Here is a 20,680-nt window from a genome sequence, read left to right on the forward strand (position 1 = left end):
TCGTTTAATAACAGACTACGACAGTAGACTATATCATATCCTAATGTTCTTTAAAATAGATTTTTCTCCCATGCAAATATATGATGTAACAAACATCATCACTGGTCTTTTAGAGAGAAAAAAAAAGACTGGTATGAAGCAAGTCTGCCAGAACTGGAAACTGCCACTAGGGTACAAGAGTAAAGCCATGCCAAGAAGGAGTCCTGCCCATGCAACCTACAAGCGTGTCTACCCAATAAGCACAGTATCTATACCGCTACACTTTTGACACAGAGGAGACTACGTTGGCTCGGACATGTCTAACCGCATACCAGACGGAAACATTTTCAAGGACATCCACAATGCTGAGCTGGATTTTGACTCTAAGGAGGCCCAAGACTAAACGTCAGCAAGCGAGTTCCGAGAACTACAGGCATCATTGAAAATATGTGGGAACAAATTGCACTAGATCGGACAGCATTGAGGCAGTATCTGCGTGCTGGTACAATCCTCAGAAAGCAAAATGAACGAAGACAAGAGAATAGGAAAGAAAGAAAGCTGCCCTATCAAATAGCCCAAAAACAGGGGCAATCATTCACGAATTGTGGCAAACTTTGCTTAAGATGTTGCTCAAACTCAAGAAGACAAAAGAAAACAAAACCAGTAATTCATTTGGGCACATCCATTATCTTTCGAGGTAGGAGCCATATGCCCCACGAGGGCAGTCCTTCGTATTCCCACATAACCGTAGGATAGCCGCTTCCAATATGATTCATAAACCGGATCCTCATCACATGCCTTTACAAATTTAAGGTTTCCATTTCATACTAACTTATCAGTGCATCGCTGAAGACCTAACCCACTGAGCCAGGTTAGGGTCAAAGCTTCCACTTGTGTAAACAATTACAACTGTGCAAGCAGGCCGCAAAGTTTTCTCTCATCTCGCCTGTCCCTTGAATTTCGTCCTAGGGAAGCTGTGGCAGTTCCTCCACTCTTCCCGGTCAGCAGCTGTTCTTAGAAGGATATCAACAGAGAACCCGGTCCCTCTTTTACATTGTCCAGTCAGCTTTTCTTTGGACGACCCTTTCTTCTTGCTCACTCCTTTGTGCCCTGAAGGATGACTTTTGATAGTGAGACATGTCTTACAATAATATCGACCAGTTCAGCTTTTGTCTCTCCACAGTATTCAGTTTTTCTTTTTTTTTTTTTTTGCTTGCCAGAGTATTGAGTTTTAAAAGAACAAACTCATTTATCTTCTTTTCCTGGTATCTGATACCTAGCATTTTTTGTGTAGCATTTACTCTCAAATGCTTCAGTGTTCAACTTTGAAAACCATAAAGAAGCGAAGAATACAACTTTAAGTTTACTGGGAAGCTGATGATATTCTTCCAGGTTTCCACAAAAAAAAAAAAAAAAAAAATTGCTCATGACACCGGATGCCAAGCTTGGCCTTTTTTTTTTTTTTTTTTCTTCTATGTCTTTAATATAGACACCCCCATCTCTTGTTATGTTTGACCCTATATTTAAATGAGTCGACTTCTAATGTTTGACCATTTAACTGTATGCAGCATCTCAATGATCTCTACCACAAACTAGTATTTTTCTCTTCTCAGCACTGATTTTCATGCCAACGGCTCTCGCTGAATCATCCTCTTTTGAAGTAAGATTTTTTACCTGCATGCCAGTATTTTCTCCAGTGAGGTCAATATTATCTGCAAGCCTGAGATTGAAAATAGGCAGCCCGTTTATGGTCAAGCTAGGAGTAAATTTTATTAGTTTCCATCATAATATTCCCGGAAATGTTTTAAAAAGAATGCATTGCATCCTTGCCGCACTCCTATAGATGTCCTAAAATATAAGATATAAACTTTATCCAATTTGGTTGTTCAGAAGTACTGAGCTATATAGTAACGCATTTTGGTGCAGGGCTTTGATAACATCAAGTTTTTTTTTCAAGTTTTTTTTCTGTGTTTGAACTCCCTCGTCACTTGCCTGTCATATGCTAAACTCGGTCAATCTTTTTTTTTTTTAAATCCATGTAGTTGCGTAGATCTACCAGTTTCTTTTTAGTGTTAATTGCATTTTTTTTTATTAAACATTCTACTACATTCTAGTTTCTAGTAAATATACATCTTATAATTATTGATTTTAAGAGGCAAAACTCAAAAAAAAAAAAAAAAACAAAGAAAAAACTAATCTGTTTTATGGTCCCCCCTACAACTTTGTTAATTTAGTGTGTAAATCGCTTTGAAAGTTAACGCGCAATAGAAATGAATTATCATAACACGTAGGCCTACTGCTAATCTTGATTTTTTTTTTTTTTACATCTCTAACTCGCGTCTCTATAATATAAGGGGATAATCACAATTCTTCAGTCTGTTCAGATTCTGATGTGAATTTGTGATCCTTTTCAAGACGATGTATAATCTATTATCATAGACTATAGTGTCTATCTAATATAGCATTATATAGGATCTAGATCTAGATCTATCATATGTTCAATATAGTTCTAGTGTTGGATTAATTTTAGAAATCTTAAATTGTATTTTCAATTCAACATTTATAAAAAACGCTGGTAACCGGAAGTAAGATGAGATAAAATGGCCGACACTATGTGACACTATAATAATAATAATAATACATCCAGAGTTTACATTCTAATTTTATCTTTGTTCATTTCAATTGTAATAAATGCATCATTTAGATCTAGATCTAGACCCTAGATCTAAGATCTAATTATCACAACTCATTCACACCACACATTTTTGTTTTGTTTTCATTGCCATTTGATTTGTTTTTGTTTAAATCAATCAATTAACAATTACTAAGATGAATTATCGCGGTGGAGGTCGATCGAGATATTCCGAAGATCATGCCCATGATGATAGATCTCGATACGGTTCATCACAGAGGCAGAATGATGGAAGGTCTAATCAAAGGAATTTACCTTATAATAATTATCCCCCTGAAGCTAATTCTTATAATTCTGGATACACACCGAATGAATTCTACAGTAGCAGATTTTCAACAACAGGAGTTCCACCAAGCCTTCAAAACCCTGGAGTTCCATCATTTACACACATTTCATCTGCTGTTCAGCAAGACCACATATCAGATAGATCTAGTAGCTATGTTGTGAGTAAATTCTTTATGATAACTAAAATCTAAATTCTATTTTGATCTAGAATCTAGATCTACTCTGATATTAAGTTAATGAACTTAATGTACTTAAAAAAAGAAAAAGTAGAAATTTACAGATGTATAGTATAGTACTAAGTATACATATAATTATAATATAATTATATATTATAAATTACAGAATCTCTTCAACAAAAGAGAAGAGAATTAATTTCCTATGCATATCCATATGCCTTATCTAGTTGTGCATCTTAATTAGACTCTGTAAAGTTATATTTATAAATAATATATATTAAAATATTAATATTATATAAAAATATAAACTAACTATACAGCTACTATATATTATATGTATTCAGTATTCTAATTTATATACTAATATACATTGTAATGATTGTAAACAACTTATTTAAATTGATTTATAATGTACTTAGATTAGGTAGTTGCACCAAAAAATTTAAATTAATCCTATACCAACAAATGTGTAACAGAATGAAAGATGATGAAAAATGCTTTCCAACAACACCACATTTATTATGCTAGCATTATTGGTTCAAAAGTTTGGTAATGTACCATTTGGCGGGCGGGGTCGCCATTTTGGAATAGGTACAACAACAAACCAGATTGGCTGTATTTATTTTATTTGTGCTGGTTTCTAAAAACACCTGGCTAACGTGTTGTTACCAACTCTCTAGTCTTGTTATGTTATTATTATTATAATTTGTTTAGTTTGGTATTAGGTAAATAAGAAGGATGCAGAGCAACTGACTGCCACGCTTGAACTGGTGTTGAACAGACACTCGCTGGACATAACGAGTGGATTTTATTGTGTTTTAAAAAAAACAAAGTAGTGTAACATTTAATAGAAAGTAGTGTACGGTTATAGGAAGGGATAGGGAAAACTGTAGTGTCCATACAATAATTAACAACAATTTGATCAAATAGTACACTACTTTCTATTAAATGTTACACTACTTTGTTTTTTTTAAAACACAATAAAATCCACTCGTTATGTCCAGCGAGTGTCTGTTCAACACCAGTTCAAGCGTGGCAGTCAGTTACGTTTTATAATAAAATTTTAAAAAGAACAACTAGGAGATTGTTTTATTATTATATATAATATAAACACACAAACACTTGCTGAATTTTGAAAATAGATTTAATTGACAATTTGAAAAACAATAAAAAAATATACAAAAACATAATAAAATAATACATGCACCTAATACCAAACTAAACAAATTATAATAATAATAACATAACAAGACTAGAGAGTTGGTAACAACACGTTAGCCAGGTGTTTTTAGAAACCAGCACAAATAAAATAAATACAGCCAATCTGGTTTGTTGTTGTACCTATTCCAAAATGGCGACCCCGCCCGCCAAATGGTACATTACCAAAAGTTATTGTGATTTTAAGTTTGTCCGAGGCGTCCTGACATCCTATGGACTTTATATATATAGAGAATAAAAAAAAAAGTGAAGCAAATTTTGTTTAAATGTGAATATTTAAAAAACTATTGTGAATACATATACAAAAGTATATATCAAATTGTACAGTTTTAAAGGAGGAATTTTAATTTATATGTGGCAAATCAAAATGAAATTAAAAATTTAAAATATCATTAGTAAATTACGAAAAAAATACAATTTTTTTCTAATTTTCTTAAATAGTCTATAAAAAGAAAAATGCTCCTGGTTGTTAAGTTTTCAACACAATAAGCTTCTAAATTGATCTAGATCTATCTAGTTATAAAACAATAGTGTAGATTAGAAAAAGAATCTTTAGATTTAAGATTTAGATCTATTTAAGTATATTTATTTGAAAGAATATTTTAGATACCTAGATTTACAGATTTTAGCTTCGACATCGACTGACCAAAAGAACTCCCAAGAATACAGATATTTATTATATTTTATGTTAATAAGCAATGATATAGGTATAAAGAGGTGATTCATTCAATTTTACATGTTTTAGTGTACACTAATTTTATTTTTCTGATGTAAAAAACGGATATTAATGAGAAAAGGTCATCCCGACCTTAGTGAAATTCTAGTACCTGAAAAAAGTGTGCTAAGTTTTAAAATATCGTTGACTCGTTTAATCATAATAAACTTGGTATCATTGGAAAGCTGAATGAATTTTCTAAGTGTATGGTTTAAAACTAAAGATGTTCGGAGACCTATTTTTTTTTCCTTGTTATTTGAAAATTTCAAATTTTTCAGATTAAAATATTTTGGACATAGTAAGAGAAAAAAAAAATTTTTTTCCCACTAGCTGTTAGAGGAACCTCTTATCTTTAGAATAAACTCAAGAAAATGTTATAAAAACACTCAGTTATAAAGCAATGTCTTTTCTTAGGACATGCTTAATTTCAGTTTTGTAAAACCTGAACAGGAAATTGTTTTGATGTCAAATGTGTTTTTAGATCCAATATGGCCGCCTGTGAGAGTACCTAACTTAGATTATAATAGATATCTAAATACACTCATAATAAACTCTACTAGCACTAGTAGTAGCTCTAGCACAACTTAAAGAGAAGATTATAATTCTGTATCAATTTTTTAAGATGTAATACAAAAATAAAATTTACTATTACATAAAAAAAAAAAAAAACAAAATTGAAAATATGTCACCTGCAAAATTGTACAAGTGCACCATCAGAAAATCTTTTTTTTTAATTGTTCTGACCAGCACTGCAACATTGGCTCATATATAAGAAATAGCCATGATCAGTTAAAGTTGCAAGTGAAATATAATATATATTATTTTTTGTTTGAAAGGGAGGTTGCTTTCTTTGCAAAGTTGTTATTATTTCATATCTTGTGTTTTTTGCACGCAGGTAATTTTGTAAGATCTAAATGTTTTTAAATGAAAGCTAACTCTTGAAAAGTTTTAATTTTTTAGAATGATGGGTTACAAAAATGAGTCATCTGAGGAAACCAATGCACAAATATGTTTGTAAAATTTATATAATTTATTATAAATCACAACTCTAAAGGAAATCCATTTTGATAAATATGTACAAAATTGTTCCATTAAATATATTTAAATTTAAGATAAAAACCAAATTCAAAAGCTTTTTTATATTAATTTCAGTAAAAATAAGCCAACACTGTAATAATAAAGACACCCCCTATAGAAATATTGCAATTCTTCATTTGTATACAAAATAAACAACACTTAATTTTACTATCAACACACAATTTAGTTTTTGACAAATGCAAAAGTGGAACAGATTGTCTTTTTGGAGAAAATTTATTTCAGTCTACTTCACTGGCTGATATCGAAATGCTCAATGATAGCCAATAGCTGATTTGCATCAATTTGAGGTTGAGGTTATTCATTTAGATTCTAGATTCTGTTTCCAAAGATATTGCCAGTTAATTTTATTAGCTTTTAAACTTATCCGCTACCCTCCCTGGCCAACACCAAAAAGTTAGTCCTTCGTACACATTCCAAGTTAGTCCTTCATACACATTCCCGTTTCTTTCTACATTTATCTTTGTATTTTGTTGTCTAAATAAAAAGAAATATATATTATATATCATTTTGGTTTTTATTAATTGTAATAGTTTATATATTTAACCCTTTTTGAATGTAGCAAAATAAGATTAGACCTTGTTTTATCTTTTCTATGCTATTAGCATTTAGTTCTTAGTGAGAACCTCAGAGGTAAAAGGAACCTGTGTATGAAATTTTATGTCAATACATGTACAACAGTGAATGTGTCAGTCAGGGATATTTTACAAATATGTTATAGATGATAAATAATTACACTATGTAATGAAATAGTTCTGTAAATATATATTTTTTCAATACAAGTATTAAATGTAGGCCTAAAGTTATTAATATTATTACAACTAAATTTGTAAATAAATTTACCTTTATCTAGACTAGACACTTGTGTTGCTGCAATTGCATATCTAAAAATAGACATAGGTCTGGACTTAAATCATCGCGTCTCTTGTTATAGTATCTAGTATAGCTTTAACACTCAAATGATGTAATCAAAATATTTCTGCTCCTCATTCCTTTTGTTCTAGAGTAGCATAGTTTCATGTGAACCCACTTGCGCATAATTTAAAATGAATGATTTATTATATCATCTCTATTTATATTTTAAGGAATAGCACTTACTTTTATATGTTGATGATATCTAGACTGGCCAAACCCGTGCCATTGTTAAAAAAAAAATTAATATAATGTACTATTTGTAACTATGTAATGCACTCGATCATTAGAGTGAATATATATATATATATATAAATAATAATATATTTTAGAACTTGTTAATTACAGTCATATTGCTTTTTTAGTTTTGAATGAAATGCACATTTAAATAAATAAATAGATTTATTTTTGGCATAAAATTTTAATTGGCCAAGTGCTTTGCATTTTTTTTTAGACATTTTATTTTCTGTTCTAACATATTTTATTGTAATTGTCAGGGAGACACCTATTCTAATAGACAATTTTCTCAACCATCGGGTCCTGCTCACTACCAGAATTTTGAGAGTCGTCATGATCGTTCAGCCGCAGACCCACAAAAAGGAAGATATGATGGCCCTTTTGGTGAAAGAATAGGGGAAAGAAGCTATAAAGAATCTGTCATGACAAGAGAATATTCACAGTCCAGAGAGCATGATGAAAAGATAGACAAGCCCCCCCATGATAAATCTGGAGAAGACAGAAACAACCCTGACAAGTATTCTGATATTTATGAACTTCTAAAAGATGAAAAGCTGAAAAATGTTTTATTTGCTGGGATTTCAAAGGCTACTGCAAAACTTGAACAGTCTCTACAAATGAAAAGTAATGAAAACATTACTTTTCTGGAAAGTTCTCAAAGCTCAGCCTCCCAGCTGTTTCCTTCTGCCTCTGGTGGTAACAAGCCTAGATCAATTCTGAAACGCAAAGAAGATGATGCAGGTAGCACAGATATTTTTTCAAAAACAAGTGTTCTTGAAAAAACATTGCAGTTGCTACAGAACAAATCTGCTCCTGTCGATCCAGTACCTGTTGCCAATACAAGCTCAAACTCCAGTAAAAATGCTCTTAGCCAGTTATCTTCTTATGCTGACCCTGATGAAGACAATTATCTTTACAGTAAGGATGATTCTATTAAGGAAACTCAGTCTAAAGAATCCAATAGTAGGCAACCTTTTTGGTCAGTGAATGCTATTTCCTCTGCTTCCGAGCCTTTGAAAGAGGGAGATACATTTGATATTAAAGATAAACTTTATGAGCAGTGGAGGCAATCCATTCATAGAGGAGATGAGAGTCAGAAAACATTGAAGAAAGACAAACTGGCCAATGTGGATCCATTTTTCAAAAAGAAAATATCAGACAAACTTGAGTCTACTTTCTCACAAGCACCAGCTGAACCATCAAAAAAAGAAAGTGAAGATCTAGATACAACTGTGCAAAATATTTTGCAGTCTATTGGGTTCAATTTTGACCTATCAAAGCGCATGCAGGAACTTGCACGGCAGAAAAAACAACAAGATGAGGTTCAGGTAGGGATTGTTGATCAGTCAGCTTCCTTTTTAGGTACACATATGTTTGATGCTGAGTTAAAAGACACCTTGGTTAGGCCCAATAAAAGGGAAGCAAGCCTGGAAGCCCTTATTAAAGAGGCTAGGGCGAGTAGTCAAAGAGGTAGAGATTATGAAGCAAATAAATATCCTGAGAACAGGTATAGATCCACTTCTCCTGAGAAAGACTCACTTCATGACGATAGATATGAGAAATATAAAAAATGGGACCACAGAAGTCCTGGAATAACAGACGATAGGGGTGGCTCAGGCTTTAAAGAAGATGAAAGAAATGTTATAGCTTCTCAAAGAAGAGAATTAAGACCTGCCTCGTATTCTATTGATAGGGATCTGAAATCCCCACCAAGATCAAGCTCTTATTCTAGGGACCAGGATTTGAAATCTCCACCTAGAACAAACTCTTATACCAGAGACAGAGATTTGAAATCTTCACCAAGATCTAGCTCATATACCAGAGACAGAGATTTGAATTCTTCACCAATATCAAGCTCATATACCAGAGATAGGGATTTGAAATCTTCACCAAGATCAAGCTCATATACCAGAGATAGGGATTTGAAATCTCCACCAAGGTCAAATTCGTATACCAGAGATAGGGATTTGATATCCCCTCCGAGGGGTAGATATGTTGTTGGTCATTCTGGTGAGGAGAAATATTTAGAGAGGTTCAAAGATGATCCAAAGGATGAATATTATTATCCAGATGAAGGTGACTTTAACAAATCACCTGTTGTGCCATTGTTAACAACGTTCAGCAGTCGAAAGAATGAAGACCTCAGCAGTGGTTTACTGACAAAATTAACAACTAGAAGTGCTCATGTTGAAAATCTGCGTGTTTTATCCCGCACTAATGAAGATGCAGATGAGCCATTTATGGGAAGCAGGAGAATAATACTGCCTGCCAAGCAAGAGAAGAGGCCATACTCTAGATCTCCTAGTTTAAAAAATGAATCACCAGAGGCTAAACGTAGAAGGTCTTTGTCACCAATTTCCAAAGACAGAAAGGCTTATGATTATAAAGACCAATCAAAAAATGATAGTAGGTTAAGGGATCAGAAGAGCTCATTAACTCCACAAAGCCCACTTCATTATCCAAATATTTCAAGGCCAAAAAGTAGATCTCCAGAATTCAGAGCATCTCCGCTTAGATCCCATTCTCCAGAGCGCAAGTCAGGCCCTTACTATAGGTCTCCTGGTCGAGAGAAGTCTCCGAAATTTGTTAGCAATCGTTCCTATCCAACAAATAAAATAGAGGACAAATATTCAGATAGATCAAAGTCACCTTTGAATTATTCAAATGAGAATGACAAGTCAAGAAATGGTAATTACAGTAAAAAAATGGAAACACAGAAATCTTATTCTCCAGATTACCGTAGATCATCTGGACGGCGCAGGTCGAGATCACCTTATAAACATACAAACAGGTCTCCTATTAGGCACAGATCAAGATCTACTGAAAGGCGTCGACGTGTGTCCCCTGAAAGATATCAGTCACCTTTAAAAAGTTATAGAAGATCTCCGTACCGAAAAAAGTCGCCATTAAGAAAGAGGACCTCAGATGAGAGAAAACCACTTGAAAAAGATGAGAAACCCAGCGGGAATAGAATTGAAAACACTTCTAAAAAATTACCGGTCTCTTCCAAAACACAAAAATCATTCGAACAGAATGTGAAAGAGGAAAAAGTGGATGTATCTAAACTGGGTCCAGAAGAAAGAAAAGCCTACCTTCAGAAGATGCTGATAGAGAAAGGTCAAAATGTCGATCTTGTGAAACAAACTATGCTCGCAGCTCTTGAAAAGTTTCCATATTTTACACAAGATGGCAGGAAAGAAATGTTAACACAGGTGTGTTTTAAAATTATTATTTGTTTTAGTTTGCTGTTTAAATTAATGTTTGCTGTTTAAATTAATGAATACAATTTGCAGTTTTAATAAAAATAAAGATTCTCATATTTTATTTTCATCTAACCATCCATTTTTTTCAGTTGAGTCAATCAACCCCAGAAGAAAGGCAAAAGCTTTTAAACGATTTATCTCTAAGGCAGCTGAGAATAAGTTCCTTAAAAGTTGACTTAACACAATTAAGGAGGGAACAAAATGAACTTTTAAGAAAAAGCCGTCGAACTGGCTCGGCGGGTAAAGAACCAGAACTTTTAAAAAATGAAGAAAGCCAGGCTGTAATTGAAAAAGAAATTCAGCGACTCAGCATACCAAACTTAAATATTCCTCTGACTATTCCAGTCATTATACCGCCATCTCCGCCTCCGTTAAATCTAAAGAAAAATCTTGATAAGGCCAAAGCCACAATTAAAGCAAAACAAGCTAAAGCAAAAGCTGAATCAACAAAAAATACCAGCGTGGCCAATGCTGCCACATCAGCGCAGAAAAAGTCTCAGACCCCAGTGACAAAATCTACACCCCAGAAAACTGTTTCAACAGATGCAGTTAACCAGAAGCAGGAAACTGTCAACACAAAAGAAGTTGAGCAAAAGGTAAATTATAAAAATTGTATCTGATTCTTACACAGTTGTTTGACACTAAGATATGTTAAAATGTTGTTTTAGTAACATTTCCTTTAAATGTATTTTAGCCTCCTGATTCTTCAAGTCAACAGAAAACATATTTTGAATATTGTGACAGCGGAAATTATTGGTGCATTCATTGTAATGCATCAGCCAATAATTTGGATCAGCTTTTTCAACACTTTCATGGGAAAAAGCATAAAGCTGTAAGAATTTATTTATATATCACTTCATATACTTAAGGTTTACATAGGCTATATACCTATAATTATTGATAAAATTATAATATTAATAATATAATGGAATAATTATTGATTTTATTGAATAAAATGTCTTGCAGATAGGCCAAGATAAGTCTAGTGAAAAAGTTAATTCATCAGAATGTATTCACATAACTATTAGAATTGGAAAACTTGAAGTAAAAGAGATGTGACTTATTTCACAGCTCAGTAGTTCAAAACTAGCAGCCAACATAACATTTTTTTTTAACAAACTTATTTATAATGACTGCATATGGGTCATGTGGCACGGCATGACTATGATGACTATGTGCTCTCAACTGTTGTTTAGATGATATTGGGTTCAAGCCTTTCCTGCTGCCCCCTACCCAATTCCTGCAGGAAGTTTTAGTTAGGATGTAATAATCTTCAGCTTTGATTTTGAAGTGACATTCGAAACATGTAAAACTATTGTCAAACAAAGCAAAAGGATTTCTATGGAACATTTAATACTGACTGTAAATGTCCATACTGTTTGATTTTAACTTAGGACAGATCTGGGTTAGTAATTCAGCCAGTAATTCTTACTGCAATTGGCAATTGCATATATAACATTTAGGACTAAAGCAGCTAGACCTATTTGCTAAACATTCATTAGCTGACAGTTTAGTTTCTTATTCTACATTAGAAATGACAATGCCAAATTTATACTAGACATTATTTTTTATACTTTAGGTGGTTGAAAAAGCTAAAAAGCCATGGAAGGCAGCCAAGAAACCTGACCAAACAATACGTAGAGTTGGTGTGGCCAGGAGTAGACGAGTCAAAGGTAGACTCTCTATTTAAATAACTTTTTTCATCTCTCTTTTTTAACCATGCAAAGAATTTCTTTAGTTTTAGTGTTTTAAATTTTATCCTAATTGATGACTTTTTTTTTAACCTTATCACTTATTAGTTAATGGTCATTCTAATGTTCTCCTGACCTTTGGCCATCAAAACAGGAGAAATTTCCATCATGCACCTCATGATGAGGCCAATTGTTATAGAAGGCTTGAACGTTGACCTGTGATGTTTCAAAATGTGGACAGTTTAGACCAATAGCTTGTTGCCACGTCACAGGTCTGATGTCAAAAGTGGCTAACAAATTGAGCTGAGACTTAACCAAACAATTTTATCTTGTAGTTTAATTCAGAAAAAAAATTTTTGTCTTTGAAAAATGACTTCAATTTTATTATGACAATACTTAAATTCAAGACAATTTACTTCATTCTAGACTTCTTAAAACATGAAGGTTATATTGTATGCCTATTTGATAGTAGTGGTGTAGCATTCTGGTAAGAGAATGGTAAGAGACAACTGTAACAGCTGTGAGAAACCTATACCACCAAGATTAGATACTCATGGCATACCTATCTTTCTGCATTCTCCAGAAATATCCCACAAAAATACCAAAAGTTCAAACGGCAATATTTTGTTCTGCAAAGTCAGAATTCTTTAAAAAGAAATATTTTATTGGCCTTATCTTCATTATCTGTTTTTATAATGCATACTAAAAAAAAAATTGAATATTTGTGTTCATCTCTGTTTGGGCCTGTTTTGTTTCTCAGATAAGGCTTAAGTACCTGCATTCATTTCATTGATAATCACGGCCAAAGGCTCTGCTTCTTATAGTGCTTGTAGCACACCAATTTCTACTAAAATAATACAATATCAAACTAAAATTCATTCTTTCTGGAAAATATTGTCTCAATATCAAGTTATTTTTTGTGATCTAGATTATATTATCAATATATAGATCTAGATCTTGTAGCTTTGTAAGTAAACTAAGTCATTAAGTACGCTGTTGCCATTTTTGTAATTATAAAATGTAATGGAAAATATTGCATTTTTAGCCACATTGTAACTTTTCTTCCTAGTTTTCAATCTAGTATAGATAAATACCAAGTGCTATGATAAAATAGTATATACACAACTCAGATATAGTTGAATAATTATTGTGTCAACAAAAAAAAAGAAGTTTGTATTTGTGTGTGGAGACCTAGAAATTGAAGCCTACTGAGTCATGATTAGATCTGATCACCAGACCTACCTACCCTTAATCAAAATGCATATTATTTACACAAAAATCTCTTTAAAAAAGATGGCCGCCAGTATACAAATATGAAGTTAGCCAGTCACATTAAGCATTGGGTATCCTTTTACCCCTCTCTTAGAAAGCTTATGAGTGGTAAGGGAGGTGTAAGAGGGGGACAAAGAAGGTGCGGAAAAGACATTGAGCCTTGATTTAGATGTTGATTGGCTAATTAGCCTTCTAGATGAAATCTAATGTTAGCTATTTAGGCTGTCTAGAGGGGTGTCACCAAACAATGTCTTACATTTTGAGCTGCAGAAATGCATTCTCCTTGCACCTACAACCTTATATTTCATCATATTAAATGAAAATAAACTCAAAAAAGTTTGAAACGTTGGAGGCATTTCTAATGTTTAGCAAGATGTCTTGCATGTGGGCCTGTTTTAGTTTTGAAAGAAATTTTACAGAATTTTAAATAATCCCGTTTATGTTTTTAAGCTATAAAATATAGTAACATTGAAAAGAAGAGAAAGTGTTAGTGAGAAAAGGAGAGGGGATAAAAGAGAACTTTCTTAATAAGAAGATTGAAGAGAGATTGAACTAAATCTATAAAATAAGCAGGACACTAAATTGAAAAGTTACTTATGACATATCTCGAGCTAATGCCAAGAAACAAAATTTCTGTTACTTTTTTCCATATTGATATTATTTTGTGCTACAAGGGGAAGAGTTTAGAAATTTGATTTTGCAGTGTCAATAAGTGCACAAAAATTATATCCCTTTTGAAATACAGAGTTTATTGCCTAGACCTTCTCTATTCTGTACACCAGATGCACCAAATAGCTGACTATTTCAACGTATCTGCCATAGATGGAAATCTGTAATAAGAGATTCTGATTTGATCTATTTCCTCATAATGTCAATGGTACCAACAGATGTACACAAGTTTTATGAAAAAAAAAACATTTTTACAAAAAGAATCTTAATTTTAGTGACAAACATATGTTTTGAGCATCTTTATTTTATATATTATGTACTGCATAACTCATGAAATAATAATAACAGTTTAGTTAATAACAGTTAGTTTTTTTTTGTTTTGCTAATATTAGTCAAGTAAGCTTTTCATAATCATTTCTTAATAATTTCTTTAAAATTTTGAAATGGCTTCTCTAGGAAATCACTTACATATCTCTAATCTAATGAAATATGAAAAGGCAAAATATTTAAAAATAAAAGAAATAGATTTGTTTAATTCTTTCTTTTTTTTTTTTTTTTTTAAATATTGTCACTGAATTAAAGCTATATGTTATGTAGGATGTAAACATTTGTTTAAATAAATAATTAATAAATAATTCTATAATTTTTTTTCATTTGCTAGGGGCAGAGCTAATGTTCCCTATTAGTGGTTTCTACTGTACCATTTGTGAAACATTTTGTGGAGATTTTACTGACTCTAATGATCATCTCAAAACTGATAACCACTACAATAAATATCAGGTGACCTGCAATGTTTTTAGTATAGTAGTCACTTTCAAATGTTTCTGATTACCACTAGTCAATACAATAAATAGGTGACCTACATGATTGTAAAGTATAGTAGTCACCTTCAAATGTTTGTCTCTCATATTAACCAACCCATTTTTGTTTTGACCAACCACAGCTTTAATTTGACTTCTCATATTGCCTTTTTGTTTCTCTACAGGAATATATCGCTAAAAATCCTATGTACGAAAAGTCACTGCTTTTATCCAAGGCTGCTCACGGAGGTAAAACGTCTGGTCAAGGCGCCAGGGCCAAAAAGAAGAACTTGCGGGTGACTGGTATTAAAGACTCAGAGTCTGAGGAGGAAACACCCTCAATGGATAACACTGAAATAGTGGACATGGAACTAGATGAAGATTGCTTAGATCAAAGTCAGCCAAAAGTTCCTAAATTTACAAGTAAACAGTTACCAACCTGGACATCATTGCCAAAATCTCAAACTGTGGCCATGAAGGAAACAAAGGAAGATAAAAATCGGTCTCTGGACAAGTTTTTGAGTATTGAACCACCAAGCAGCCTGGCCAAGAAAAGTCAGTTGCCTGTAATTACAAAAGATGCAATGGATCTGTCCTCTATTCCCATACCTGAAGGGCCATGCCTCCCTTCATTGTCAGAAACATCTAAAGACAAAGCTAAGAGTGAAAAAGCTGACAAACACAAAAAAGAGATTATTGAGAAAGATGATTCTTTAGCTGCCTCTTTTGCTGAGCTCAGTGGTATTCCTCTGCCCAAAGAGATTCCATTACCAGAGGAGCCTGCAGAGCCAGAGGGTAAAAAAGCTCCAAGCTTAGATACATTGCTTGCTAGGCTTAGCAAAAACAAATCCACTAAAAATAAACCCAAACAGAGTTCTGCTGCAGCAGCTACAACTTCAGAATTAGAGCAAAGAATTCAACTAGAAATCAAGGCCAAATTGGCCAAAGAAAAGCAGAAGCTACTCATGCAAAAGCACAGAGAGGAAGAAAAAGAAAGAAAATCAGAAGAACAGACTATAAGGAAACGATTTCTTAGTGATAGTGATTCATCAGCAGAAGATTCAGACACTGAAATGATGGAAAATACTGAAATGAAGGAAAATACTGAAATGAAGGAGAATACATCTGCCAATGTTAGTTTCCAGAAAAACATTTGGGCTGAAGATATATTAGTGGATAACTTTTGTCAACCTAATATTGGTGGACATAAAATGGGTTCAGTTGGTAATGCTCACAATAATCGGAGACAGTTTTCATCTCAACCACAGATAAGTGAAAGGACCCAAGAACAGACTAAGATACCTGGATCCAAACAGGATGAAAATAAGGATTTTAAAGGCAAACAAAATGAAAAAACTGGGATTGTTAGCAATCAAGAAAAAGCTCATTTGACTGATGAAGTAGGTGAAAAGAAAGAAATTAGTGGTAATGGAGATGAAAATCAAGTAAATGAAATTACTGGTAGTGGTCAAGAAAAAGATAACTCAACTGAAGCTACTGCTGATGGTCAAGAAAAAGATAGCTCAATTGAAACTACTGCTGATGGTCAAGAAAAAGATAACTCAACTGAAGTTACGAGTGATGGTCAAGAAAAAGATGAAGTTGTTAATGTTCAAGAAAAAGGTCATCTAATAGAAACTACTTGTGACAGTGTTGTAAAAGATCAGTTTACTGAAATTACTTATGGTCAAGATGAAGATGGCCAAGGTAAAGATCATCTACCTGAAGTTACTTGCAGTGGTCAAGATGATGAGTTAACTGAAATTACTTATGGTCAAGATAAAGAAGAAGATCAGTTAACTGAAATTACAGATGGTCAAGATAAAGAAGAAAATCAGTTAACTGAAATTACTGATGGTCAAGATAAAGAAGAAGATCAGTTAACTGAAATTACTTATGGTCAAGATAAAGAAGAAGATCAGTTAACTGAAATTACTGATGGTCAAGATAAAGAAGAAGATCAGTTAACTGAAAGTATTGATGGTCAAGATAAAGAAGAAGATCAGTTAACTGAAATAACTGATGGTCAAGATAAAGAAGAAGATCAGTTAACTGAAATTACTGATGGTCAAGATAAAGAAGAAGATCAGTTAACTGAAAGTATTGATGGTCAAGATAAAGGAGAAGATCAGTTAACTGAAATTACTGATGGTCAAGATAAAGAAGAAGATCAGTTAACTGAAATTACTGATGGTCAAGATAAAGAAGAACATCAGTTAACTGAAAGTATTGATGGTCAAGATAAAGAAGAAGATCAGTTAACTGAAATTACTGATGGTCAAGATAAAGAAGAAGATCAGTTAACTGAAATTACTGATGGTCAAGATAAAGAAGAAGATCAGTTAACTGAAATTACTGATGGTCAAGATAAAGAAGAAGATCAGTTAACTGAAAGTATTGATGGTCAAGATAAAGAAGAAGATCAGTTAACTGAAATTACTGATGGTCAAGATAAAGAAGAAGATCAGTTAACTGAAATTATTGATGGTCAAGATAAAGAAGATCAGTTAACTTCTGATGGTCAAGATAAAGACCAATTTATTGAAATTTCTGATGATGATGAAGAAAAAAATAAACTAACAGGATTAGTTTGTGATGGTCTGAAAAATCAAGATGTGATCACTGAAGTTATGGATGATGGTCAAGAAAAACATCATTTGACCAAACTATTTGATATAAGTGAAGATCAACCTACTGGATCCTGTGTTGAAGATCTTCACAAACAAGAACCTTTGACTGAAGTTGTTGATAGTCAAGAAACAGATTCACACATTGGAATAGTTGGTAGTACCGGTATTCAAGAAAAACCTTTTCAGTTTATGGAGACAAATGAGGATGACAAAGTAAAACCCGATCAGTTGGCTGAAGTTAAGAGTAATGCTAAAGAAACAGAACACTTATCTGCATCTATAAGTGATGGCCAAGAGGAAGTTATGTCATTTGAAGGCACCAATGTTGGTGAAGAGAAGCAAGATCACTCATCTGAAATTAGTGGTGCTGATCAGTGCAGAAAAGATCAGTTGATGAATGTTACTAATCGTTCACAAGACACACATGTTCTAATGACAGATACTGATGATCATGACAAATTAGTTCAGATCAGTGAATCTTTTGATTTAAATCAAACTAGAGAAGGCTGTATTGCTGTATATGCGGATGAGGATGTAGACAAAAAAGATGAATTGTTGGAAGTCAGCTCTGATCTTCTTGTTAGAGAGGATGTGCAGCCTGAGATGTTCATTTCCACTGAACAGCCTAGTACACACTACACCATGGACTTTAACCTCTCAGTTCAGAGTTCCACTTCTTCATCTCCTCCTGAGTTGGAGTTGAAAAGCTCAGCTGACTACGAGGTGATGCCCAACCAAGAGTTCCTGCCTCCAGCTGTTGAAATGAATCTGCTGGAGTCTGTTGATCAAGAAGACAACATCAGTCATCAGTTGATATTGGACCAAAGCCTCATAGTTTTGCCCAATATCTCTGATGACAGTGACCTGATCCTGCAACAGCTGAGAAATGATGACAGTGACCTGATCCTGCAACAGCAGAGAAATGATGACAGTGACCTGATCCTGCAACAGCTGAGAAATGATGACAGTGACCTGATCCTGCAACAGCAGAGAAATGAGGATGAAAAGATGGAGCTTGGTGTGGATGCTGCTTTATTGTTTGTCAAGGACATAAGCACAGGACATATTGCTGGCATGGATATTGTGTCCTGGGATGTAACTCCTGCTGATGGCCAGGTGCACAGTGGGCAGGGTAAAGACCCTCCAATGTCTGGTGTGGTGAGTGAGGTGGAACCTGCTGAACCTGACATTGTCACTGTTGACCAGGATGAAGAGCAGGACTTGGGTAAGTTTTTAAATAAACTATTTGGAAGCACCTTCATCATAATGTCTTCATCTTTTCTCTCCATAATTATTTCCCATGTTCCATTTTGCTCATATGTATTTCACTACCCTGTTATGATTAAAAAGGCAATAACTTTTTTGCTTATTATCAGAAAATGTTATATTTGGTAAAAAATTATATGGGAAATTCACACAAACAAATTTATGCTTATAAAACCAAAAGGAAATTTTATTTTGAATAATAGAATTTATAGTCTCATTTGAACTAGATTTAGGCAATATTTTATTATCCAAATTGAACAAAAAGTATTTTCATAACATTAATATATAACTTTATGAACCATAGAATAATTGTCTTAAGCTCACTAACCCATGTCACCATATGCGGAAAATTAATATCTAAAAAGTTTTTTTAGCCCACACTCTTTAAAAACATTGTTTTGGTCAATTAAAAGTGAAACAAATGTGTACGTATTGCTGATTAAGAGAAAGAACATGGAACAATTTTGAATGATGTGTCTTAATCTCTTTTTTTTTTTTTTACCCACAATTTATTGGTATTTAAATTTATTAACATTAAAATATTATGTTTAAGAATTACTTAAGTTCGGTTGCCAGATATCTTATTAGTAAGAGAATTGATCCTTAACTTAGAATTAATCTAGGTTAATTGTATCTTTAAAACTCTCATCATCACCATTCAGACTTTTGATAGAAAGTATTAATGCTGGTAACATTTTCTCTGTACTGAATGAGTGTAGCAGACGTCACAGTCACAGGGAACTGAACTTCATTGGAGGGGACATCACTGCAGGCGATTAAATGACATTTAATATGTCAGCAGTGAACAGGAACATCAACATTTCAATGAAGTGTTTTGTGAATAAAACGTTTGGTTTCTCTGTTCATGTTGATATATGAATATTTAAACTCTGTAATAGTGATACTAAGTAATCATCATGATATAAAAAATTGATAATGGTACCTATACTTTTTTTTTTCAAGACACAGTCAATTCTCCTACAGAAGGTCTTAATCTTGATCTTGATGATGATACCATGGATTATGACTTAGTTGATATTCTGACTGATAAAGACAACGGAACAGATTTGGGATGAAAATGTTTGGAACTAAAGTATACAAATGTAAGATACAGTATTTGTTGTCACTTGTCCATATATATTTATCTATTTATGTAAATAAAAGATTCTATGTCCTAGAAAGAAAGCTTTTATTAATTGTATTCTTAACATTTGTAACCAAATTCTTGACCTTAAAAACATTCTTTCTTTATTGAACTGATTTTATTTTGAATGTTGAGTAATGTGATTAAACTGTTTTATAAAGAATGAAACGTTTGTTGGTGTTTTTAATATTCATTCATTCATGCATTTGATTCTATGTATTTATATCAAAACATGTACAGTAAGAAAGCACGGCTAGAATTTCATTCTTCAATGTTCAATTTTGAAAAGTAGTCCCTACTTTGATTTTGTTTTTCAGCTTTGATGCACTTATTTGCAATGTTGTGCTCAAAAAGTAGTTGTCAATAAAGTAATATTCAGAATGTGGTGTTACTTTTTATTTGTAATGCTATAGAAATTGTGTGTCTGTGATTTACTAGTACCGGTACCTAGTATCAGTAGGATATTACTTTACAACAAACAGTCTACCCCAAACATTTGTGAACTTCTATGTACCGGTATAAAGACAAACTCAGCCAAGTGATACCCAGAAATATGAAACTTTCCTTAGATAATTTTTTTCCTATGAAACAAAAGATTAATGTGTATGTGCCAAAGTATCACACAATGTTAATTTG

The 20,680-nt window shown here is 33.0% G+C and overlaps 1 protein-coding gene across 2 annotated transcripts; it reads left to right on the top strand.

Moving 5' to 3' along the window:
- Window positions 1-2,548: 2,548 nt before the first annotated feature.
- Window positions 2,549-20,425, top strand: LOC106055378 (uncharacterized). Of its 2 annotated transcripts, XM_056025171.1 has the most exons (9): window positions 2,549-3,114; window positions 7,570-10,521; window positions 10,662-11,168; window positions 11,267-11,404; window positions 12,152-12,245; window positions 14,866-14,984; window positions 15,190-18,498; window positions 18,607-18,859; window positions 19,864-20,425. In XM_056025171.1, the coding sequence occupies exons 1-9, from the start codon at window positions 2,809-2,811 to the stop codon at window positions 19,974-19,976; spliced, it is 7,791 nt and encodes a 2,596-aa protein (XP_055881146.1). In that variant the 5' UTR covers window positions 2,549-2,808; the 3' UTR covers window positions 19,977-20,425. The 2 variants fall into 2 exon arrangements, with proteins under 2 accessions (XP_055881146.1, XP_055881144.1); XM_056025169.1 differs by having other exon boundaries at window positions 15,190-18,859.
- Window positions 20,426-20,680: the final 255 nt, after the last annotated feature.

This window comes from Biomphalaria glabrata, chromosome 3, assembly GCF_947242115.1.
Source record: "Biomphalaria glabrata chromosome 3, xgBioGlab47.1, whole genome shotgun sequence".
NCBI lineage: Eukaryota > Metazoa > Mollusca > Gastropoda > Planorbidae > Biomphalaria > Biomphalaria glabrata.

Bases quoted from the DNA above. Each gene is read 5' to 3' on its own strand.
- LOC106055378 (XM_056025169.1), top strand. From the start codon at position 2,809: ATGAATTATCGCGGTGGAGGTCGATCGAGATATTCCGAAGATCATGCC. The intron at 12,246-14,865 runs GTAGACTCTCTA...TTCATTTGCTAG, and splicing joins CAGGAGTAGACGAGTCAAAG to GGGCAGAGCTAATGTTCCCT. The intron at 18,860-19,863 runs GTAAGTTTTTAA...TTTTTTTTCAAG, and splicing joins GGATGAAGAGCAGGACTTGG to ACACAGTCAATTCTCCTACA.